Here is a 26,139-nt window from a genome sequence, read left to right as displayed (position 1 = left end):
TACAAGTATGTTGTCTCACATACTGTCTCACATACAAGTATGTTGTCTCACATACAAGGATCTTGTCTCACATACTGTCTCACATAAAAGTATGTTGTCTCACATACTGTCTCACATATTCAGATTCCAGAAAACACAGAGTGAGATGTTCTACCTCTTGTGCGAAACACATAAAATGACTTAACACATTAAAATGAACAGTGAACGTACAAGTATGTTGTCTCACATACTGTCTCACATACTGTTTCACATACTGTCTCACATACAAGTATGTAGTTTCACATACTGTCTCACATACAAGTATGTAGTCTCACATACTGTCTCACATACAAGTATGTAGTTTCACATACTGTCTCACATACAAGTATGTAGTCTCACATACAAGTATGTAGTTTCACATACAAGTATGTAGTCTCACATACTGTCTCACATACAAGTATGTTGTCTCACATTGGCGTTGTTAGGCCTATTTTAGGGGGGCTCAAGCCCCCCTAAAATGTTCTTAAGCCCCCCTAAATAATTTGGTGTTTAAAAAAAAAAATAATAATAATAATTGTATTTTTTTTATTTTTTTTACAAATACATGCCGACATATTCATTATAAAGTGGCCCGAATATGAGTTTAAATAAATAATCATATAACCTGTCATTATTCACTCAGTTTCCCCTCACTTCATAGTGTAAGGTAGAGAGCCCCTTTAGTGCGTCGGTATCCAATCCATTCCACTTGTTCATATAGAAAATGCCCACATTACTCAAAATCCAGTCCGCATTTTCTCTGCGACCTTGCTTGTGGTCCTTGGACTTGTTCATATAGAAAATGCCCACATCACTCAAAATCCAGTCCGCATTTTCTATGCGACCTTGCTTGCGGTCCTGCAGGTGTACGAAGCACATTAGCACACAGCACTGCAGAGCAAGAACCTTGTGTCTGCCATTGTAAATAATTTAGTTTTTAAGTTTTGTGTTTCTTGTAGAATCTACATAAAGTAATATACATTAGCCTATTGTTAAAATAATGAAAAAAACATCATTAAATATATTTGTTTTATTGTATTGTTACATTAATAGCTGTTGTATTATTATAGGATGGCTTGTTAAACATTTCATAGGATTTTCAGAGGGTGGAAAAACCAAGACATTTAATATAAAATGTAAAATGAATAAATACATAAAAAGAAAAAGAAAAAAAATGGTTAAAAGCCATCGTCCCGGGAAGCATTTAATTTCGTCACGTGCATTTTTTTTTACCGTCCCCGGGACGACGGGACTACGTTATTCTCAAGCCCTGGAAGTTACATTTTATTGTTTGCATTATTTGTTTCAGCATTGCACTTTGAAGATGGTCCCTCAGCTCTTTGACAGCTTTGGCTCTTTTTCAGATCAGCAGACAGACTCTAAGTCTTTCTTATTTACAGTATACATAAACGTTTCTCATTTCTATTCAGACTTCCATATATATTTAATTTCCTTAACGACTCGCCATAATATATATATATATATATATAAATATATTATATACAAGCCAAATTATCCCGATCCAGATATTACTTTAATTCAAGTAATTAAGTAATATTTCTAAGGCTTGAATTTACAACCATTTTAGTCACATATGTGCCCAAAATGTAATCTGTGCAACTTCAAAATATTTGGGAACAAACAATGATTGTATTGTGAGCTAAAGTCGTGGCATTAGCCTCTATGTTGTGAATGAATAACATAGAGGCTAATGCCACGACTTTCATTGTGTTTCAGTGTATCTTGAAGGATCATGCAAGTAATTGTTTCTTGTTGATGCTGTAAACAAAATGTCACTGTGCAAACCCATGTTTGTTGTTGTACTGAACACAGATTGAAACTAAACCGACTGAAATAATAATAATAACAATGAATAATTTCCAAGTCTTTGTTAGCCGTTTGTGAAGTTTTGTGCTCGTGCGCTACGTTCGCTCGCATCCTGTGCATCTCCTGGGGGCTAAGCCCCCCCGTCCTTAAAAGCTAGTGACGCCCCTGTTGTCTCACATACTGTCTCACATACAAATGTGTAGTCTCACATACTGTGTCACATACTGTCTCACATACAAGTATGTAGTCTCACATACTGTCTCATTTACAAATATGTAGTCTCACATACTGTCTCACATACTGTCTCACATACAATGATGTAGTCTCACATACTGTTTCACATACTGTCTCACATACTGTCTCACATACAAGTATGTAGTCTCACATACTGTCTCATATACAAATATGTAGTTTCGCATACTGTCTCACATACATTGATGTAGTCCCACATACTGTCTCACATACTGTCTCACATACTGTCTCACATACACGTATGTATTTCACATACTGTCTCACATACAAGTATGTAGTCTCACATACTGTCTCACATACAAGTATGTAGTTTCACATAGAGTCTCACACACAAGTATGTAGTCTCACATACAAGTATGTAGTCTCACATACAAGTATGTAGTCTCACATACTGTCTCACATACAAGTGTGTAGTCTCACATACTGTGTCACATACTGTCTCACATACAAGTATGTAGTCTCACATAGGTTGGAGTTCAAATCCCAGCCGAGTCATACGCCGCTGCTGCCCACTGCTCCCCAAGGGGATGGGACAAATGCAGAGGATACATTTCACCACATCTAGTGTGTGTGTGACAATCATTGGTACTTTAATCTTTAATCTTAATACTGTCTCATTTACAAATATGTAGTCTCACATACTGTCTCACATACTGTCTCACATACAATGATGTAGTCTCACATACTGTTTCACATACTGTCTCACATACTGTCTTACATACGAGTATGTAGTCTCACATACTGTCTCATATACATTGATGTAGTCCCACATACTGTCTCACAAACAAGTATGTAGTCTAACATACTGTCTCATATTGAAGTATGTAATCTAACACACTGTTTCATAAACAAGTATGTAGTCTCACATACAAGTATGCTGTCTCACATACTGTCTCACATACAAGTATGCTGTCTCACATACTGTCTCACATACAAGTATGTTGTCTCACATACTGTCTCACATACAAGTATGTTGTCTCACATACAAGAATCTTGTCTCACATACTGTCTCACATAAAAGTATGTTGTCTCACATACTGTCTCACATATTCAGATTCCAGAAAACACAGAGTGAGATGTTCTACCTCTTGTGCGAAACACATAAAATGACTTAACACATTAAAATGAACAGTGAACGTACAAGTATGTTGTCTCACATACTGTCTCACATACTGTCTCACATACTGTTTCACATACTGTCTCACATACAAGTATGTTGTCTCACATACTGTCTCACATACTGTCTCACATATTGTCTCACATACTGTCTCACATACAAGAATGTTGTCTAACATACTATCTCACATACAAGTATGTAGTCTCACATACTGTCTCACATACTGTCTCACATACAAGTATGTAGTTTCACATACTGTCTCACATACAAGTATGTAGTCTCACATGCTGTCTCACATACAAGTATGTAGTTTCACATACTGTCTCACATACAAGTATGTAGTCTCACATACAAGTATGTAGTTTCACATACAAGTATGTAGTCTCACATACTGTCTCACATACAAGTATGTTGTCCCACATACTGTCTCACATACAAATGTGTAGTCTCACATACTGTGTCACATACTGTCTCACATACAAGTATGTAGTCTCACATACTGTCTCATTTACAAATATGTAGTCTCACATACTGTCTCACATACAATGATGTAGTCTCACATACTGTTTCACATACTGTCTCACATACTGTCTCACATACAAGTATGTAGTCTCACATACTGTCTCATATACAAATATGTAGTCTCACATACTGTCTCACATACATTGATGTAGTCTCACATACTGTCTCACATACTGTCTCACATACTGTCTCACATACACGTATGTATTTCATGTAGTCTCACATACAAGTATGTAGTCTCACATACTGTCTCACATACAAGTATGTTGTCTCACATACTGTCTCACATACTGTCTCACATACATTGATGTAGTCCCACATACTGTCTCACATACACGTATGTATTTCACATACTGTCTCACATACAAGTATGTAGTCTCACATACTGTCTCACATACAAGTATGTAGTCTCACATACTGTCTCACATACAAGTATGTAGTTTCACATACAGTCTCACACACAAGTATGTAGTCTCACATACAAGTATGTAGTCTCACATACTGTCTCACATACAAGTATGTTGTCTCACATACTGTCTCACATACAAGTGTGTAGTCTCACATAGTGTGTCACATACTGTCTCACATACAAGTATGTAGTCTCACATACTGTCTCACATACAAGTATGTAGTTTCACATACAGTCTCACACACAAGTATGTAGTCTCACATACAAGTATGTAGTCTCACATACTGTCTCACATACAAGTATGTTGTCTCACATACTGTCTCACATACAAGTGTGTAGTCTCACATACTGTCTCACATACAAGTGTGTAGTCTCACATAGTGTGTCACATACTGTCTCACATACAAGTATGTAGTCTCACATACTGTATCATTTACAAATATGTAGTCTCACATACTGTCTCACATACTGTCTCACATACAATGATGTAGTCTCACATACTGTCTCACATACATTGATGTAGTCCAACATACTGTCTCACATACTGTCTCACATACAAGTATGTTTGAGTTTGAGTTTGAGTTTGAGTTTATTTCGAACATGCAAGCATACAACATGATACATCACAATTTCCAGTTTCTTTTCAACATGTAGTCTAACATACTGTCTCATATTCAAGTATGTAGTCTCACATACTGTCTCACCTACTGTTTCACATACTGTCTCACATACTGTCTCACATACGAGTATGTAGTCTCACATACTGTCTCATATAGAAATATGTAGTCTCACATACTGTCTCACATACATTGATGTAGTCCCACATACTGTCTCACATACTGTCTCACATACAAGTATGTAGTCTAACATACTGTCTCATATTCAAGTATGTAATCTAACTTACTGTTTCATAAACAAGTATGTAGTCTCACATACTGTCTCACATACTGTTTCACATACTGTCTCACATACTGTCTCACATACAAGTATGTAGTCTCACATACTGTCTCATAAACAAGTATGTAGTCTCACATACTGTCTCACATACAATTATGTAGTCTCACATACTGTCTCACATACAATGATGTAGTCTCACATACTGTCTCACATACTGTCTCACATGCAAGTATGTAGTCTAACATACTGTCTCATATTCAAGTATGTAGTCTCACATACTGTCTCACATACAAGTATGTAGTCTCACATTCTGTCTCACATACAAGTATGTAGTGTTGGAGTCCAGAATTCCTAGTATGCAAAAGCAACTTCTCCTACCTAGGACCTTGGTGCCTGTTTTGAGTTGGGCTCTGAATAAGTCCCAGAAATTTGAAATCCACTGACATCTCCATACTGTATATGGTAAAGTTTTACCCAAAAATCTTTGCACGAGTCCACCATTGTAGTCCGACGTTGTAGTCAGTAAGTTTCTTCTTTGTCACTATGCTCTTGTTGTGGGGCATACTGTCTCATACATGCATATGTATCCTCTGCTGTTGCCATTTCTGATACAAAGTAGCATACAATTTAATGTATAATCAACGTTGTAGTATCAATGTCAGTTTAAAGGACATGTACGTATAATCAATGTCGTATCAATGTCAGTTTAAAAGACATGTATGTATAATCAACGTTGTATCAACGTCAGTTTAAAGGACACGTACATATAATCAACGTTGTATCAATGTCAGTTTAAAGGACACGTACGTATCATCAACGTTGTATCAATGTCAGTTTAAAGGACATATACATATAATCAATAGAGATGTCCGATTATATTGGACTGCCGATATTATCGGCCAATAAATGCTTTAAAATGTAATATCGGAAATTATCAGTATCGGTTTCAAAATTATCGGTATCGGTTTCAAAAAGTAAAATTTATGACTTTGTAAAACGCCACTATGTACACGGCCTTAGGGAGAAGTACAGAGCGCAAATAAACCTTTAATGGCTCTGCCTTTGCGTACCGGCCCAGTCACTTAATATCTACGGCTTTTCACACACACAAGTGAATGCAAGCCATACTTGTTCAACAGCCATACAGGTCACACTAAGGGTGACCGTATAAACAAGTTTAACACTGTTACAAATATGCGGCACACTGTGAACCCACACCAAACAAAAATGTCAGACACATTTCGGGAGAACATCCGCACCGTAACACAACTTAAACAAAACAGAACAAATACCCAGAATCCCTTGCAGTACTAACACTTCCGGGACGCTACAATACACCCCCCCCCCCCGCTACCTTCTAACCCCCCCACCTTAACCCCCCCCAACCTCAATCTCCTCATGCTCTCTCAGGGAGAGCATGTCCCAAATTCCAAGCTGCTGTTTTGAGGCCTGTTAAAAAAAATTAATGCACTTTGTGACTTCAATAATAAATATGGCAGTGCCATGTTGGCATTTTTTCCAAAACTCGAGTTGATTTATTTTAGAAAACCTTGTTACATTGTTTAATGCATCCAGCGGGGCATCACAACAAAATTAGGCATAATAATGTGTTAATTCTACGACTTTATATTTCGGTATCGGTTGATATCAGAATCGGTAATTAAGAGTTGGACGAGATCGGAATATCGGATATCGGCAAAAAAGCCATTATCGGACATCCCTAATAATCAACGTTGTTTCAATATCAGTGTAAAGGGCATGCACGTATAATCAACGTTGTATCAATGTCAGTTTAAAGGACACGTACGTATAATCAATGTTGTTTCAATGTCAGTTTAAAGGACACGTACGTATAATCAACGTTGTATCAATGTCAGTTTAAAGGACATGTTCGTATAATCAATGTATCAATGTCAGTTTAAAGGACATGTATGTATAATCAACGTTGTATGAATGTCAGTTTAAAGGACTCGTACATATAATCAACGTTGTATCAATGTCAGTTTAAAGGACACGTACGTATAATCAATGTTGTTTCAATGTCAGTTTAAAGGACACGTACGTATAATCAACGTTGTATCAATGTCAGTTTAAAGGACATGTTCGTATAATCAATGTATCAATGTCAGTTTAAAGGACATGTATGTATAATCAACGTTGTATGAATGTCAGTTTAAAGGACTCGTACATATAATCAACGTTGTATCAATGTCAGTTTAAAGGACATGTACGTATAATCAATGTATCAATGTCAGTTTAAAGGACATGTACGTATAATCAATGTTGTATCAATGTCAGTTTAAAAGACACGTACGTATAATCAACGTTGTATCAATGTCAGTTTAAAGGACATGTACGTATAATCAACGTTGTATCAATGTCAGTTTAAAGGACACGTACGTATTATCAACGTTGTATCAATGTCAGTTTAAAGGACACGTACGTATAATCAACGTTGTATCAATGTCAGTTTAAAGGACATGTACGTATAATCAACGTTGTATCAATGTCAGTTTAAAGGACATGTACGTATAATCAACGTTGTATAAATGTCAGTTTAAAGGACACGTACGTATAATCAATGTTGTATCAATGTCAGTTTAAAGGACATGGCAGGAACACAAAGGAGGGGGCTAATCGTGAACAGGTGTGGTCAATCAGTGTAATTAGCCTGCAGTGAGTGCCACCAGGTGTGCTCAGACTGTCCCACCCTCCTCTGTTGCCATGACAACTAAGCAGGACTGGCCAAGGAAAAGCAAGCAAGTGAAAACAGAAATCTGACATGTGTTTCCATGGCAACAGGAGAAGGGGGAGGCGGCCCTACACCTGGCCGTCCTATTGGCTGACAGGACGTCTCTGCACATCCTGGACTTCCTGGCCCAGAACTGGTCAGTGTGCTCCACTTTCACACCAAAAATTGTTCATGACATGACAGACTTTTGTTTGTTTGCTTCTTTATCTCTTTGTTTGTTTGTCTGTTTGTTTGTTCGATTCTTTGTTTGTTTGTTTGTTTGATTCTTTGTTTGTTTGTTCGATTCTTTGTTTGTTTGTTTGATTCTTTGTTTGTTTGTTTGTTCGATTCTTTGTTTGTTTGTTTGTTTGATTCTTTGTTTGTTTGTTCGATTCTTTGTTTGTTTGTTTGATTCTTTGTTTGTTTGTTTGTTCGATTCTTTGTTTGTTTGTTTGTTTGATTCTTTGTTTGTTTGTTTGATTCTTTGTTTGATTCTTTGTTTGATTATTTTTTTGTTTGATTCTTTGTTTGTTTGTTTGTTTGCTTCGTTATCTCTTTGTTTGTTTGTCTGTTTGTTTGTTCAATTCTTTGTTTATTTGTTTGTTTGATTCTTTGTTTGTTTAGCTCCAACGTGGACGTGCAGACGGTGGCAGGAAACACAGCTCTGCACTACAGTTGTCTGCACAACAAGAGTGACTGTGTTAAGCTGCTGCTGAGGGCCAGAGCCAACACACACATCAGTAACAGACACACACACACACACACACACACACACACACACACACACACACACACACACACACACACACACACACACACACACACACACACACACACACACACACACACTGCACTCAAACACACCAGTAATGTTCACATCAGTAGTACACACAAATCAGTAATGTTCACACATCAGTATTCAGTATTACACACACACACACACACACACACACACACACACACACACACACACACACACACACACACACACACACACACACACACACACACACACACACACACACACACACACACATCAGTAGTACACACACATCAGTAGTGTACACACAAACATCAGTAATGCACACACATCAATAATGTTCATACATCAGTAGTACACACACACACACACACACACACACACACACACACACATAATAGTAGTAGTACACACACACACACAATAATAGTACACACAAAATCAGTAGTACACGCACATCAGTAGTACACACACAAACATCAGTAATGCACACACATCAATAATGTTCATACATCAGTAGTACACGCACACACACAATAACAATAACACGTATCAGTAGCACACGCACACAATAGTAGTACACACACATCAGTAGTACACACATAATAGTACACACACATCAGTGGTACACACACAATAGTAGTATACACACATCAGTAGTACACACCACACACATAAGTAGTACACACACACAATAGTAGTACACACAGACACACACACACAATAGTAGTACACACATCAGTAATACACACACAATAGTAGTACACACGCATCAGTAGTAACACAATAGTAGTACACACACACACACACACACACACACATCCGTAGTACACACACAATAGTAGTACACACATCAGTAGTAACACAATAGTGGTAGACACACATCAGTAGTACACACAGAATAGTATTACAAACACATCAGTAGTAACACAATAGTGGTAGACACACATCAGTAGTACACACACATCAGTAGTACACACACATCAGTAGTAACACAATAGTGGTAGACACACATCAGTAGTACACACACAATAGTAGTACACACACATCAGTAGTAACACAATAGTGGTAGATATACATCAGTAGTACACACACAATAGTAGTACACACACATCAGTAGTACACACACAATAGTAGTACACACACATCAGTAGTAACACAATAGTGGTAGACACACATCAGTAGTACACACACAATAGTAGTACACACATCAGTAGTAACACAATAGTGGTAGACACATATCAGTAGTACACACACGATAGTAGTACACACACATCAGTAGTACACACACAGTAGTAGTACACACACATCAGTAGTAACACAATAGTAGTACACACACATCAGTAGTACACACAAATCAGTAGTAACACAGTAGTAGTACACACACATCAGTAGTACACACACAGTAGTAGTACACACACATCAGTAGTACACTCACAGTAGTAGTACTAACACATCAGTAGTACACACACAGTAGTAGTACACACACATCAGTAGTAACACAATAGTAGTACACACACATCAGTAGTACACACACAGCAGTAGTACACACACATCAGTAGTACACACACAGTAGTAGTACACACACAGTAGTAGTGACACAAGAGTAGTACACACACATCAGTAGTACACACACAGTAGTAGTACACACACATCAGTAGTACACACACAGTAGTGGTACACACACATCAGTAGTACACACACATCAGTAGTAGTACACACACATCAGTAGTACACACACAGTAGTAGTACACACACAGTAGTAGTAACACAAGAGTAGTACACACACATCAGTAGTACACACACAGTAGTAGTACACACACATCAGTAGTACACACACAGTAGTAGTACACACACATCAGTAGTACACACACAGTAGTAGTACACACACATCAGTAGTACACACACATCAGTAGTAACAGTATATATATTGTGTGTGTTGAACAGAGAATGAGTTAGGAGAGACAGCGCTGGATGTGAGTCGTAGGTTGAAGTATCACCACTGTGAGGCGCTGGTGAGTTCATACACTTGTTACTCTTCTTCACCTCATGCTCACGTGTGCGTGTGCGTGTGCGTGTGTGTGTGTGCACGTTGCAGCTGCAACAGGCCCAGTCCAACCAGTTCGACCATCACGTCCATGTGGAGTACGAGTGGAGGCTCCGTCACGACGACGTCTACGACAGCGACGACGACTTCGATGACAAGGTAACCATGGCGACAGCATCCTAAGGCAGTGGCAGGTAGGAAGTGGGGCTTACACTCGCTGAATGGAACAAAATGGCTTCCTGACTCCCCTCCCAGAACGGTCCAGTGAAGAAGGAGCGTTCCTCGTCCTCCTTCTCCTTCCCCTCACGCCCCTTCATCTTGGGGCTCTCGTCCTCCACCCACCTCCCATCATGCATTGCGTCACCAGCAGGCTCCGCCCCAGCGGCAAAAGGTGGCAGCGGCCTGCTGAGCGTGGGGCGCAGGCTGGCCATGGCCATGGAGCACCACACCCGACCCCCGCCCTCCGTAGCCAGCCCCCCTCCGCCTCCGCCCTCTTCCCCCGCACCCCCCCTCCCCCCGAGGGTCAAAGGTGAGGCGTGTTACGAGCTTCCCAAAACATGAAGCTCATTTTGACTTTGTCCTCTCGCAGCTCCCACCGTTCCTCCGCCTCCTCCGCCGGGTCGGAGGGAGGGGCCCAGCGAGGAGGAGGAGGAGCCAGAGGAGGAGGTCTTCCTCCCCCTGACGGGAAACAGGAAGACGACCCCCCCGGTGGCAGCGCGACACCAGAGGAGCTCCTCCGAGTCCGGCAAGCACGGTAACGCGGGACACGTCCACACCTCTTGTGTGACCCGAGTCATGACTTGTCCGTGTGTGCTCAGATTATGGGATGGCAGCCTTTGCCAGGGTCTACAGCGGTCCAGGTTCCTGCGTGTGAGTATAATCCGCCATCACTCGCTCTTAAAGGTGTGATCAAAATGGAAATAAGTTGGTGCTGCGTTGACCTCCAGTGGACAAATAGTGTACTGCAGGGCAGACTGTGCAGTATAAAAATATGTAGTACCTTGGGGTATGTGTTTTATTGGTGCTGCGCTGACCTCCAGTGGACAAATGGTGTACTGCAGGGCAGACTGTGCAGTATAAGAGCTTTATTGGTGCTGTGACTCAGCTCGTTAGAAAAGTCTTACTGCAAAACTTCAAAATAAAATGAAATCTATTTAATCAGTGCCTGGCATCACAATTTGAACATTAACATGCCTTTTCAAAAGAATAACAGACTTTTTGATGAAAAATGTTGTTTGAAACATTGCAATATAGTACAACTGTAGTCTTAGTGCTGCAGCTATCCATTATTTTAGTAATCGACTAATCTATCGATTAATTGGTTTGAGTCATGGAATGAAACATTCTTTTAGCCTCAATGCGTCTTTTACGGAAAATGTTTCAAAATTAACAAATATTTTTTTCTTCTATACACAGTACATCACTTGTTCCACATTTTCTAATGCTATAGTCTTATTAGAAAATGAAATACATTAATTTTTGTCCTCCAAATTCTACACACAATACCCCATAATGACAGTGTGATTTTTTAAATTTATTTTGCAAATGTATTATTAAAACTAAAAAATTACATGCACATAAGTATTCAAAGCTTTTGCTCAATACTTAGTTGATGTACCTTTGGCAGAAACTACAGCCTCAAGTCTTTTTGAATACAATGCTACATCTTTAGGCAGTTTCTCTCATTATTCTTTGCAGCATCTCTCAAGCTCCATCAGGTTGGATGGGAAGGTTTTCATCCAGGATGTCTCTGTACATTGCTGCATTCATCTTTCCCTCTATCCTGAATAGTCTGCCAGTTCGTTTTCATCCAGGATGTCTCTGTACATTGCTGCATTCATCTTTCCCTCTATCCTGACTAGTCTCCCAGTTCATTTTCAGCCAGGATATCTCTGTACATTGCTGCATTCATCTTTCCCTCTATCCTGACTCGTTCATTTTCATCCAGGATGTCTCTGTACATTGCTACAAACAAATCACGTTGTCATTATAGAATTTAGGAATGAGACTGTAACATAAAACATTTTAGGAACTTAACTTGTTAATATTTATAATAACAATAACACTAATACTTGTTAATATTTATAATAACAATATCACTAATACTTGTTCATATTTATAATAACAATTTTACTGAGACTTGTTAATATTTATAATAACAATATCACTAATACTTGTTCTCCAATGGACTCACCACTCATGGGAGGGGCCATAGAGGTCGGGTGCAGTGTGAGCTGGGCGGCGGCCGAAGGCAGGGCACTTGGCGGTCCGATCCTCGGCTATATAAGCTAGCTCTTGGGACGTGGAACGTCACCTCGCTGGTAGGGAAGGAGCCTGAGCTAGTGCGCGAGGTGGAGAAGTTCCGGCTGGATATAGTAGGACTCACTTCGACGCACAGCAAGGGCTCTGGAACCAGTTCTATCGAGAGGGGCTGGACTCTCTTCCACACTGGCGTTGCACGCAGTGAGAGGCGACAGGCTGGGGTGGCAATTCTTGTTGCCCCCCGGCTCAAAGCCTGCACGTTGGAGTTCAACCCAGTGGACGAGAGGGTAGCTTCCCTCCCCCTTCGGGTGGGGGGACGGGTCCTGACTGTTGTTTGTGCTTACGCACCACACAGCAGCTCAGAGTACCCACCCTTTTTGGATACACTCGAGGGAGTACTGGAAAGTGCTCCCCCGGGTGATTCCCTTGTCCTACTGGGGGACTTCAACGCTCATATTGGTAGTGACAGTGAAACCTAGAGAGGCGTGATTGGGAAGAATGGCCGCCCGGATCTGAACCCGAGTGGTGTTTTGTTATTGGACTTTTGTGCTCGTCACAGATTGTCCATAACAAACACTATGTTCAAACATAAGGGTGTCCATATGTGCACTTGGCACCAGGACACCCTAGGCCGCAGTTCCATGATCGACTTTGTAGTTGTGTCATCGGATTTGCGGCCTCATGTTTTGGACACTCGGGTGAAGAGCGGGGCGGAGCATTTTACCGATCACCACCTGGTGGTGAGTTGGCTGCGATGGTGGGAGAGGATGCCGGACAGACCTGGCAGGCCCAAACGCATTGTGAGGGTCTGCTGGGAACGTCTAGCAGAGTCTCCTGTCAGAGAAAGTTTCAATTCCCACCTCCGGAAGAACTTTGAACATGTCACGAGGGAGGTGCTGGACATTGAGTCAGAGCGGACCATATTCCACACCTCTATTGTCGAGGCGGCTGATTGGAGCTGTGGCCGCAAGGTAGTTGGTGCCTGTCGTGTCGGTAATCCTAGAACCCGTTTGTGGACACCGGCGGTGAGGGATGCCATCAAGCTGAAGAAAGAGTCCTATCGGGTTCTTTTGGCTCATAGGACTCCGGAGGCAGCGGACAGGTACCGACAGGCCAAGTGGTGTGCGGCTTCAGCGATTGCGGAGGCAAAAACTCAGACATGGGAGGAGTTCGGGGAAGCCATGGAAAACGACTTCCGGACAGCTTCGAAGCGATTCTGGACCACCATCCACCGCCTCAGGAAGGGGAAGCAGTGCACTATCAACACCATGTATGGTGAGGATGGTGTTCTGCTGACCTCGACTGCGGATGTTGTGGATCGGTGGAGGGAATACTTCGAAGACCTCCTCAATCCCACCAACACGTCTTCCTATGAGGAAGCAGTGCCTGGGGAATCTGTGGTGGGCTCTCCTATTTCTGGGGCTGAGGTTGCTGAGGTTAAAAAGCTCCTCGGTGGCAAGGCCCCGGGGGTGGATGAGATCCGCCCGGAGTTCCTTAAGGCTCTGGATGCTGTGGGGCTGTCTTGGTTGACAAGACTCTGCAGCATCGCTTGGACATCGGGGGCGGTACCTCTGGATTGGCAGACCGGGGTGGTGGTTCCTCTCTTTAAGAAGGGGAACCGGAGGGTGTTTTCCAACTATCGTGGGATCACACTCCTCAGCCTTCCCGGTAAGGTCTATTCAGGTGTACTGGAGAGGAGGCTACACCGGATAGTCGAACCTCGTATTCAGGAGGAACAGTGTGGTTTTCGTCCTGGTTGTGGAACTGTGGACCAGCTCTATACTCTCGGCAGGGTCCTTGAGGGTGCATGGGAGTTTGCCCAACCAGTCTACATGTGCTTTGTGGACTTGGAGAAGCCATTCGATCGTGTCACTCAGGAAGTCCTGTGGGGAGTGCTCAGAGAGTATGGGGTATCGGACTGTCCGCTCCCTGTACGATCGGTGTCAGAGCTTGGTCCGCACTGTTGGCAGTAAGTCGGACACGTTTCTAGTGAGCGTTGGACTCCGCCAAGGCTGCCCTTTGTCACCAATTCTGTTCATAACTTTTATGGACAGAATTTGTAGGTGCAGTCAAGGCGTTGAGGGGATCCGGTTTGGTGGCTGCAGGATTAGGTCTCTGCTTTTTGCAGATGATGTGGAGGGGGCGCGGGGGTTGTATATTGTAGCGTCCTGGAAAAGTTAGTGCTGCAAGGGGTTCTGGGTATTTGTTCTGTTGTGTCTATGTTGTGTTACAGTGCGGATGTTCTCCCGAAATGTGTTTGTCATTCTTGTTTGGTGTGGGTTCACAGTGTGGCGCATATTTGTAACAATGTTAAAGTTGTTCATACAGCCACCATCAGTGTGACCTGTATGGCTGTTGACCAAGTATGCCTTGCATTCACTTGTGTGTGTGAAAAGCCGTAGATATTATGTGATTGGGCCGGCACGTAAAGGCAATTCCTTTAAGGTTTATTGGCGCTCTGCACTTTGCCCTACATCCGTGTAGCACTCCGCACAGCGGCGTTTTAAAAAGTCATACATTTTACTTTTTGAAACCGATACCGATAATTTCCGATATTACATTTTAAAGCATTTATCGGCCGATAATATCGGCAGTCCGATATTATCGGACATCTCTAATAACAATATCACTAATACTTGTTAATATTTATAATAACAATATCACTAAGTATTGTTGGCACTACTTGAATGTTTTTTACTGGGTTTTATGGGCGGACTAGAGGATCCCCCATTGACTCCCCTGTAAGCAGACTTTTATTTACGTTTATTTATTATTTAGAATGCATAAAAAATCCATCATGTCTCATCAAGGTTGTGAACCATAGGCAACATTCCAAAAAAGTGCACTTCCCCTTGAAAGAATCAAAGTAGTGTAAAAGACTGATAAAGTTTGGTACATGGAGGTACCAAAGAATCAAAGTAGTGTAAAAGACTGATAAAGTTTGGTACATGGAGGTACAATGTCTTCAACAAAAGGTTTGGTTTTGTTAGCATTAGCATTGAAAGCGTCAATTGTGTTGGAATACAACATAAATGATGACCTGCTCCTGCTTGTTTGCTGCTCCCAAATATGCAAGTATTGCATCATCACTTGCAGCTTTTTGACACTGCAAACATTTCACTTTTGAAGAATCACCAAACCTTCGACGGCTTCTCTCTCCTCCACTTTGTTCTCTCTTTTCTTTGGGCCATCTCTCGGCGGTGGCCGCGCCCGGGAATCATTTTTGGTGATTTAACCCCCAATTCCAACCCTTGATGCTGAGTGCCAAGCAGGGAGGTAATGGGTCCCATTTTTATAGTCTTTGGTATGACTCGGCCGGGGTTTGAACTCACGACCTACCGATCTCAGGGCGGACACTCTAACCACTAGGCCACTGAGTTAATCAGAGTTAGTCGAACTACAAATGGCTGCACGGACCCATGGAAATAACAATCCCAGGCCAAGACAACAATCCACTATGTTGACATCTAACCAACCACACAAGACACTACACAATTCAAACCAATCAGAAACAACCTAAGGCGGGTCTTGGCTTCTCTCTTTCACACACCTCAGTTGTACCTTGTTTCTGATTGGTTTAAATTGTGTAGTGTCTTGTGTGGTTGGTTAAATGTCGGCAGATACACAAATTGCATTACACGCACACACACAAGTTGTATTACACGCTCACGAGTCTGGATGTGCTGGCTCAAGTCAGAAGTGTCACAAGTCACGAGTAGACAACTTAAACGCGTACATAGATCTGATTGTACCAATGATTGTCACACACACACTAGATGTGGTGAAATTTGTCCTCTGCATTTGACCCATCCCCTTGGGGAGCAGTGGGGAGCAGTGGGCAGCAGCGGCGCCACGCCCGGGAATCATTTTGGTGAGATACACACTTGCAGGTCATTTTGCTCCAATAATACTTCATAGACAGCTGCTATAAAACTTGAAACTGATGCTCTTTTGGTGACAATTATTCATGATTTGTCTGCGTGTCTGCAGCGCATCTTCTCCTCTCGGCTCGCTGACGGAATGGACAGACACAGACTCTTGCTGTCCTGGAAGGTCCAAACAAGGTTAGCTAATCAATTTTAAAAAATCATAATATTAATCAATGATGGATCAAAATATTCTTTTCTCAGGACATGCAATCAATGGCAACTGGACTGTTTTGGTTTGTCTTAGAAGACCTTTGGGCTCTCTTCTCATAGACTTAAATTGGTCACATCTAACCTTGGACTTGATGTGACCAATCTAAGTCTAAGACTAGATGTGACCAATCTAAGTCTAAGACTAGATGGGACCAATTTAAGTCTAAGACTAGATCTGACCAGACTAAGACTAGATCTGACCAATCTAAGTCTAAGACTAGATGTGACCGATCTAAGGCTAAGACTAGATGTGACCGATCTAAGGCTAAGACTAAATGTGACCAACCTAAGTCTAAGACTAGATGTGACCAACTAGATGTGACCAATCTAAGTCTAAGACTAGATGTGACCAATCTAAGTCAAAAACTAGATGTGACCAATCTAAGTCTAAGACTAGATGTGACCAATCTAAGTCAAAAACTAGATGTGACCAATCTAAGTCTAAGACTAGATGTGACCAATCTAAGTCAAAGACTAGATGTGACCAATCTAAGTCTAAGACTAGATGTGACCAATCTAAGTCTAAGACTAGATGTGACCAATCTAAGTCAAAGACTAGATGTGACCAATCTAAGTCTAAGACTAGATGTGACCAATCTAAGTCAAAGACTAGATGTGACCAATCTAAGTCAAAGACTAGATGTGACCAATCTAAGTCTAAGACTAGATGTGACCAATCTAAGTCTAAGACTAGATGTGACCAATCTAAGTCCAAGACTAGATGGGACCAATCTAAGTCTAAGACTAGATGTGACCAATCTAAGTCTAAGACTAGATGGGACCAATCTAAGTCTAGGACTAGATGTGACCAATCTAAGTCTAAGACTAGATGTGACCAATCTAAGTCTAAGACTAGATGTGACCAACTAGATGTGACCAATCTAAGTCTAAGACTAGATGTGACTTACATAAGTCCAAGACTAGATGTGACCAACTAGATGTGACCAATCTAAGTTAAAGACTAGATGTGACCAATGTAAGTCGAAGACTAGTTGTAACCAATCTAAGTCTAAGACTAGATGTGACCAATCTATGTCTAAGACTAGATGGGACTAATCTAAGAGCAAGACTAGATCTGACCAGACTAAGACTAGATGTGACCAATCTAAGTCTAAGACTAGTTGTGACCGATCTAAGTCTAAGACTAGATGTGACCGATCTAAGTCTAAGACTAGATGTGACCAACTAGATGTGACCAATCTAAGTCTAAGACTAGATGTGACCTACCTAAGTCCAAGACTAGATGTGACCAATCTAAGTCTAAGACTAGATGTGACCAACTAGATGTGACCAATCTAAGTCTTAGACTAGATGTGACCAATCTAAGTCAAAGACTAGATGTGACCAATCTAAGTCTTAGACTAGATGTGACCAATCTAAGTCTAAGACTAGATGGGACCAACCTAAGTCTAAGACTAGATGTGACCTACCTAAGTCCAAGACTAGATGTGACCAATCTAAGTCTAAGACTAGATGTGACCAACTAGATGTGACCAATCTAAGTCAAAGACTAGATGTGACCAATCTAAGTCTTAGACTAGATGTGACCAATTTAAGTCTAAGACTAGATGTGACCAATCTAAGTCCAAGACTAGATGTGACCTACCTAAGTCCAAGACTAGATGTGACCAATCTAAGTCTAAGACTAGATGTGACCCATCTAAGTTTTAGACTAGATGTGACCAATCTAAGTCTAAGACTACATGGGACCAACCTAAGTCTAAGACTAGATGTGACCTACCTAAGTCCAAGACTAGATGTGACCAATCTAAGTCTAAGACTAGATGTGACCAACTAGATGTGACCAATCTAAGTCTAAGACTAGATGTGACCAATCTAAGTCTAAGACGAGATGTGACCAACTAGATGTGACCAGTCTAAGTCTAAGACTAGATGTGACCAGTCTAAGTCTAAGACTAGATGTGACCAATCTAAGTCAAAGACCAGATGTGACCTATCTAAGTCTAAGACTAGATGTGACCAATCTAAGTCTAAGACTAGATGTGACCAATATAAGTCTAAGACTAGTGGGACCAATCTAAGTCTAAGACTAGATGTGACCAATCTAAGTCTAAGACTAGATGTGACCAATCTAAGTCTAAGACTACATGTGACCAATCTAAGTCTAAGACTATTTTTATCACTTCACTGACTTGAGTTTTCTCGCACGCTCAGCTTTCCGGCGGGCGGAGAGCGACACAAGCTCCTCCCCTTTTGCACACCGCCCCAGGAGGACCTCCAGCGACAGATCTCCAAGCAATCAGCGCTCGCAGAGTTTTGAGAGCGCCCCCCTGCCCCTCCCCCGCAGGTCCTTGGTGAGTCACACTTTGATGAGAAGTATTCTGTGAAGGACCTGGTCTTCCTCAGCCCCGACGGGCGGAGTCCGCTCCACGGGTCCAGGCTCTCTACGACTGCCAGGCGGACCACCACGACGAGCTGAGCTTCAGCGAGGGACAAGTCCTGGTGGTGGTGGGCCAGGAGGACCCGGACTGGTGGGTGCGTATCCTGCTCCGGACCGGTGCTGATGTAGATCCGCCATGGCGTGGCTGATTGTGTGTGCGTGTGCAGCACGGTTACATGGAGGAGGACCCGCGCCAGAGAGGCTTGTTCCCGTCTTCCTTCGTGACGCCGCTCTGATCCTGCAGAACCCAGCTGGCCACTGACCACGGCCTTCTCAGGAGAACCAAGTCCAGGTGCCATGTTGTCATAGCAACGACTGCAAGCCCTCCATCACCATGGAAACCTTCGGGGCAAGTGACCTTTCATGAGGACTCTCAAAGACAGCTGCGTCCAAGATTGACCTCTTCAAAATAAAACAGTCCAGATGTAGGTTTTATTTTGAAGTTCACCTGAACAACTCTTTTTCTTTGGGTTTATTGTGAAAAATTGTACATTGGTGCTAATTGTCATGGACACAAAGGATGGAGGGAAACCAAAGCACACGTGCACGCTAACCTCATCCTCCAGGACCTCGGTCCACGCCGAGGGAGGCGGAGCCTAACGGGGCGTGGTTGACTACTCCGGCAGCCTTTAAAGGCCCTGTTTACACGGCACACCACATCTGTGACACAGACCGGGTTTTTGTTGCCAGTCTAAACGCTCCAAAGTCCTCAAATCTGATCCTTGGGCATCAGATTCAGACCACATCAGGAAGTAGTCCTGAATCTGATCTTTTCAAATCTGACTTCAGTCTAAACGCAACGTGACCTGAATGTGACTTTTTTGTCATCTTTGGTTGACTTACGTCACTCGTGTGCGCCTTAAAGTTACGTCACTCGTGTGCGCCTTAAAGTTACGTCACTCGTGTGCGCCTTAAAGTTGTGCAGACTTTCATGTACTTTCACTTAAAAACACTCGTTTTTAAGGTGTGGTGACTTCTTTTATTTTATAGTCTTAGCAACTTCCTCTTGGACAACTTCCTTTGTTTTCACTTTATCCACGTGCACATGCAAGTGATGTCAGGGCCACATTGACGCCACGTTGGGGCCACATTGGAGCCACATTGGGGCCACATTGAGGCCAAATTGGGGCCACATGGAGGCCACATTGGGGCCACATTGGAGCCCTTATTGGGGCCACTTTGAAGCCACATTGGGGCCCTTATGGGGGCCGCTTTGGAGTCACATTGAGGCCACATTAGGGCCACATTGAGGCCACATTGGGTCCACATTGAGGCCACATTGGGGCCACATTGGAGCCACATTGGAGCCACATTGGGGCCACATTGAGGCCACATTGGGGCCACATTGAGGCCACATCGGGGCCACATGGAGGCCAAATTGGGGCCACATGGAGGCCACATTTGGGCCACATTTGGACAACATTGGGGCCACATTGTGGCCACATTGACACCATATTGGGACCACATTGAGGCCACATTGGAGCCCTTATTGGGGCCACTTTGAAGCCACATTGGGGCCCTTATAGGGGCCACTTTGGAGCCACATTGAGGCTGCATTGGGGCCACATTGAGGCCACATTGGGGCCACATTGAGGCCACATTGGGGCCACTTTGGGGCCCTTTTTGGGGCCACATTGAGGCCACATTAAAGCCACGTTGGGGCCACATTGAGGCCACATTGGAGCCACATTGGGGCCACATTGAGGCCAAATTGGGGCCACATTGGGGCCACATTGGGGCCCTTTTTGGGGCCACATTGGAGCCACATTGAGGCCACATTTGAGCCACATTGGGGCCACATTGAGGCCACATTGGAGCCACATTGGGGCCACATCTGGGCCACATTGGAGCCACATTGAGGCCACATTGGAGCCACATTGGGGCCACATTGAGGCCACATTGAGGCCACATTGAGGCCACATTGAGGCGACATTGGAGCCACATTGGGGTCACATTGAGGCCACATCGGGGCCACATTGGGGCCACATTGAGGCCACATTGGGGCCACTTTGAAGCCACATTGGGGCCCTTTTTGGGGCCACATTGAGGCCACATTAAAGCCACATTGGGGCCACATTGGAGCCACATTGGGGCCACATTGAGGCCACATTGGGGCCACATTGAGGCCAAATTGGGGCCACATTGAGGCCACATTGGGGCCACATTGGGGCCCTTTTTGGGGCCACATTGGAGCCACATTGGAGCCACATTGAGGCCACATTGGAGCCACATTGGGGCCACATTGAGGCCACATTGGGGCCACATTGAGGCCAAATTGGGGCCACATTTGGACAACGTTGGGGCCACATTGAGGCCACATTGGAGCCCTTATTGGGGCCACTTTGAAGCCACATTGGGGCCCTTTTTGGGGCCACATTGGAGCCGCTTTGGAGCCACATTGAGGCCGCATTGGGGCCACATTGAGGCCACATTGGGGCCACATTGGGGCCACATTGGAGCCACATTGAGGCCACATTGGAGCCACATTGGGGCCACATTGAGGCCACATTGGGGCCACATTGAGGCCACATTGGAGCCACATTGGGGTCACAATGAGGCCACATCGGGGCCACATTGGGGCCACATGAGTGTTTACACTGGAGTCTGATAAAATCACGTTTTACTTGCAGTGTAAACATTCAGCGGGGAAAAAATCTGATTTCCAAAAAATGCGATTTGGGGACTTTGTCCTGCAGGTCAAGGTGGTCTAAAGGTCACATGATGACTTTGTCTTGCAGGTCAAGGTGGTCTAAAGGTCACATGATGCCTTTGTCCTGCAGGTCAAGGTGGTCTAAGGGTCACATGACTTCCTGCCTTCGGCAACAATGGCGGACAAGGTGACTCACCAAACGTGCTTGGTGAACTTTGTGATGATGCAAGAATAAAAAAGTGAACAATGAAAACCTGCGACCTTTGTTTACTCCTCTGAGAGTTACTTTGACAAAATTAACTCTTTTTGGGAACTTTATTTTCATGGCTTATTTCAACCCGAACTAAGATAAATAACTTGTTTTACCACAACATTTAAACGTTAGCATGCAAGTATATATATATATATATATATATATATATATATATATTATATATATATATATATATATATATATATATATATATATATATATATATATATATATATATATATATATATATAATATTAATTTAACAAAAAAACAACCTTTTTTTATTTGTATTCTTCTTTGTTTGGATAAAAATGTTGATTATAGTGGTTACACCTCTTATCAACATCTTTATGCAAACGAAGAAGAATTAAAAAATATAAATAAATTAAATACATAAAATGTGTCATTTGATCTGTCATTAATTTACTCAATAAACAATTACATTTGATTATTGAATCGTTTATCTAATTATTTATTTCATGATTTAATGATTAATTCAATGATTTTAATGACACATTTAACTAATTACTGAAATATGTATTTGTCGATTGAAGTCATTCAAGTCAGTGGGCGGGTCCTAACACCTGATTGGTTACCAGGCACTGTCACGTTCGCAGTGATTGGACTAGACTCGTGTTAGCCCCGCCTACTGACTTTGATGAACAAAAATCTTCAAAACAAATCAAATAATTATTTAGCTGCGTCATTGATGAATTCAATCATGAAATAATAAAAACATTAATTAATCAAAAATGATCTAATAATGAAATGTAATTGTTCATTGAATTAACTTTTGACAGTTTAAACAACTAATCTATTTATTTCTAATTAGAATTCATTCATGACACAGTTAAATATTTACTTATTTCATTTTGTCCTATTTGGCCTATTTTGTTGATGTTGTTTATGTTTAGCAAAGTCAAAACTAAGGAGAGTAAATGGATGTGAGTTTGATTGGGTCGGGTCAGTCTGGGAATGCATTTGATTGATTGATTGATTGATTGATTGATTGATTGATTGATTGATTGATTGATTGATTGATATCAAGACTAACGCAAAAGTAGAACTTCCTGACAGGAGACAAGCCACCAGCAGACATGTTGACTACATGACGATATCAATAAATTAAATAAAAACGTGTTTATTTATTCATCTGGAAATAAAAACCATGTGAAGTATTTCCGCTTCTCCTCATTCCAGCCTCAGTTTGACTAATCAATTTCAGATGGGGCGTCGGCAGCATTCCCGAAGACGCCGACGTGCGTCAAGTTAACGTGGAGAAGCAACGCGTACACACCGGAAACGCACGCCGCGCTCTTCGACATAAAGGTCTAACGCGGTGAACCGCAAAGTCTACTCCAGTTTATCTAAAAGTGTGAAGTGCGAATTACAACGCCGTAGCGGTTCGAATCGGCGCAACGTGAACGGATCGTTCACGAGTCGTATTGAAAAAGAGAAGCCACATTTGAACCGGCGCGACGGAGGGTTTTATTTTGAAAAGTATTGACCGGAAATGGTGTGTTCGGAACACAGTGCATTTTAGGGGCGCGGTGCTGCGGTACTAATCCTGCAATCAACTAAATCACGGATTCAAGTGTTCGCAGCAAACTTGACCACGATGAACAGTGCAGGTAGGACTCGAACCCGCGACCTCTCACAAGGTGTGAAACTAACGGTACAGTTCTCGTAGCTGGATTAAGGCGGGGGTCCACGCCTTCACAGCCTGCAGGAATTAACTCCGGGAAATCTTTCACGTAACCTCATCGGATTTTCATTCGATTTTAGGACTCAACAATTGTAATTAATCTAACTAATTAAATATCGTTTTTGTTTTTTTAGACCACACGATGCAACCAGTTGAATAGGGGGGAGGAGTCGGGGGGTTATTGACCGATTCGAAAATATTTTCCTATCATTTGTTTTTTAAAACAGTTAAATGTAAATAAATAAATGTAAATGGTAAATAAAAACAGAATCATTTGCAATGATTTGCAAATCCTTTTCAACTTATATTCAATTGAAAAGACTGCAAAGACAAGATATTTAATGTTCACACAGAAACTTTGTCATTTTTTGCAAATATTAGCTCATTTGGAATTTGATGCCTGCAACATGTTTCAAAAAAGCTGGCACAAGTGGCAAAAAAAAAGAGTGAGAAAGTTGAGGAATGCTCATCAAAAACACTTATTTGGAACATCCCACAGGTGAACAGGCTAATTGGGAACAGGTGGGTGCCATGATTGGGTATAAAAGTAGATTCCATGAAATGCTCAGTCATTCACAAACAAGGATGGGGCGAGGGTCACCACTTTGTCAACAAATGCTTGAGCAAATTTTTTAAGAACAACAATTGTCAACGAGCTATTGCAAGAATTTAGGGATTTCACCATCTACGCTCCGTGATATCATCAAAAGGTTCAGAGAATCTGGAGAAATCACTGCACGTAAGCGATATATTACGGACCTCTGATCCCTCAGGCGTAAAGGATATCACCACATTGGCTCAGGAGCACTTCAGAAAACCACTGTCAGTAACTACAGTTGGTCGCTACATCTGTAAGTTCAAGTTAAAACTACTATGCAAAGCCAAAGCCATTTATCAACAACACCCAGAAACGCTTCGCTGGGCCCGAGCTCATCTAAAATGGACTGATGCAAAGTGGAAAAGTGTTCTGTGGTCTGACGAGTCCACATTTCAAATGGTTTTTGGAAACTGTGGACGTTGTGTCCTCCGGACCAAAGAGGAAAAGAACAACCCGGACTGTTATAGTCGCAAAGTTGAAAAGCCAGCATCTGTGATGGTATGGGGGTGTATTAGTGCCCAAGACATGGGTAACTTACACATCTCTGATGGCACCATTAATGCTGAAAGGTACATACAGGTTTTGGAGCAACATATGTTGCCATCCCAGCAACGTTCTCATGGACGCCCCTGCTTATTTCAGCAAGACAATGCCAAGCCACGAGTTACATCAACGTGGCTTCATAGTAAAAGAGTGCAGGTACTAGACTGGCCTGCCTGTAGTCCAGACCTGTCTCCCATTGAAAATGTGTGGTGCATTATGAAGCCTAAAATACCACAACGGAGACCCCGGACTGTTGAACAATTTAAGCTGTACATCAAGCAAGAATGGGAAAGAATTCCACTTCAAAAATGTGTCTCCTCAGTTCCCAAACCTTTACTGAGTGTTGTTAAAAGGAAAGGCCATGTAACACAGTGGTAAAAATGCACCTGTGACAACTTTTTTGCAATGTGTTGCTGCCTTTAAATTCTAAGTTAATGATTATTTGCAAAAAAAAAGAAGTTTCTTAGTGTGAACGTTAAATATCTTGTCTTTGCAGTCTATTCAATTGAATATAAGTTGAAAAGGATATTTATTTACCATTTACACAACGTGACAACTTCACTGGTTTTGGCTTTTGTAGTTTGAAGTGAATTTGACTAAATATTATTTGAGCAAACAGTAAGGCAACCATGGCAAAAATAATGACCTGCAAATGTGACAAACAACTAAAAACCTAAAAACCACACAATACATCCAAAAGTGTCATAATATGCATCATTAATGACAGCAGTCTAGGGTTGTGCTGATACCAATATGTATTTCAATACTTTTCTAAATAAAGGGGACCACAAAAAATGCCGTTATTGTCTTTATTTTAACAAAAAAATCTTATGGTACTTTAAACATATGTTTATTATTGTAATTTAGTCCTTAAATAAAATAGTGAACATACTAGACAACTTGTCTTTTAGTAGTAATTAAACAAACAAAGGCTCCTAATTAGTCTGCTGACGTATGCAGTAACATATTGTGTCATTTATATTCTATTATTTCGTCAACATTATGAGG

General features: G+C 42.0%; 2 protein-coding genes across 3 annotated transcripts in view; both read left to right on the top strand.

Annotated features, from left to right (window-relative positions):
• The window catches only part of unm_sa1614 (un-named sa1614), a 74,959-nt gene extending 52,547 nt beyond the window's left edge, over window positions 1–22,412 (top strand). For both annotated transcript variants that reach the window (XM_062055953.1, XM_062055943.1), the window contains exons 18-28: window positions 7,845–7,930; window positions 8,398–8,513; window positions 10,481–10,548; window positions 10,632–10,739; window positions 10,836–11,109; window positions 11,170–11,334; window positions 11,399–11,450; window positions 16,833–16,906; window positions 19,157–19,296; window positions 19,349–19,477; window positions 19,550–22,412. In XM_062055953.1, the coding sequence (XP_061911937.1) occupies window positions 7,845–7,930; window positions 8,398–8,513; window positions 10,481–10,548; window positions 10,632–10,739; window positions 10,836–11,109; window positions 11,170–11,334; window positions 11,399–11,450; window positions 16,833–16,906; window positions 19,157–19,296; window positions 19,349–19,477; window positions 19,550–19,618 (1,281 nt within the window). In that variant the 3' untranslated portion in view covers window positions 19,619–22,412. The remainder of the gene's footprint in view (window positions 1–7,844; window positions 7,931–8,397; window positions 8,514–10,480; window positions 10,549–10,631; window positions 10,740–10,835; window positions 11,110–11,169; window positions 11,335–11,398; window positions 11,451–16,832; window positions 16,907–19,156; window positions 19,297–19,348; window positions 19,478–19,549) is intronic.
• A 1,369-nt stretch (window positions 22,413–23,781) lies between these two features.
• Window positions 23,782–26,139, top strand: part of LOC133655591 (protein SSUH2 homolog) — a 35,511-nt gene continuing 33,153 nt past the window's right edge. The window contains exon 1 of the mRNA XM_062055879.1: window positions 23,782–23,916. Coding sequence (XP_061911863.1) covers window positions 23,904–23,916 — 13 coding nt within the window. The 5' untranslated portion in view covers window positions 23,782–23,903. The remainder of the gene's footprint in view (window positions 23,917–26,139) is intronic.

Source organism: Entelurus aequoreus, linkage group LG01 (genome assembly GCF_033978785.1).
Source record: "Entelurus aequoreus isolate RoL-2023_Sb linkage group LG01, RoL_Eaeq_v1.1, whole genome shotgun sequence".
NCBI lineage: Eukaryota > Metazoa > Chordata > Actinopteri > Syngnathiformes > Syngnathidae > Entelurus > Entelurus aequoreus.
Note: the sequence above shows the minus strand (reverse complement) of the source record. Positions and strands in the feature narration are given on the sequence as shown.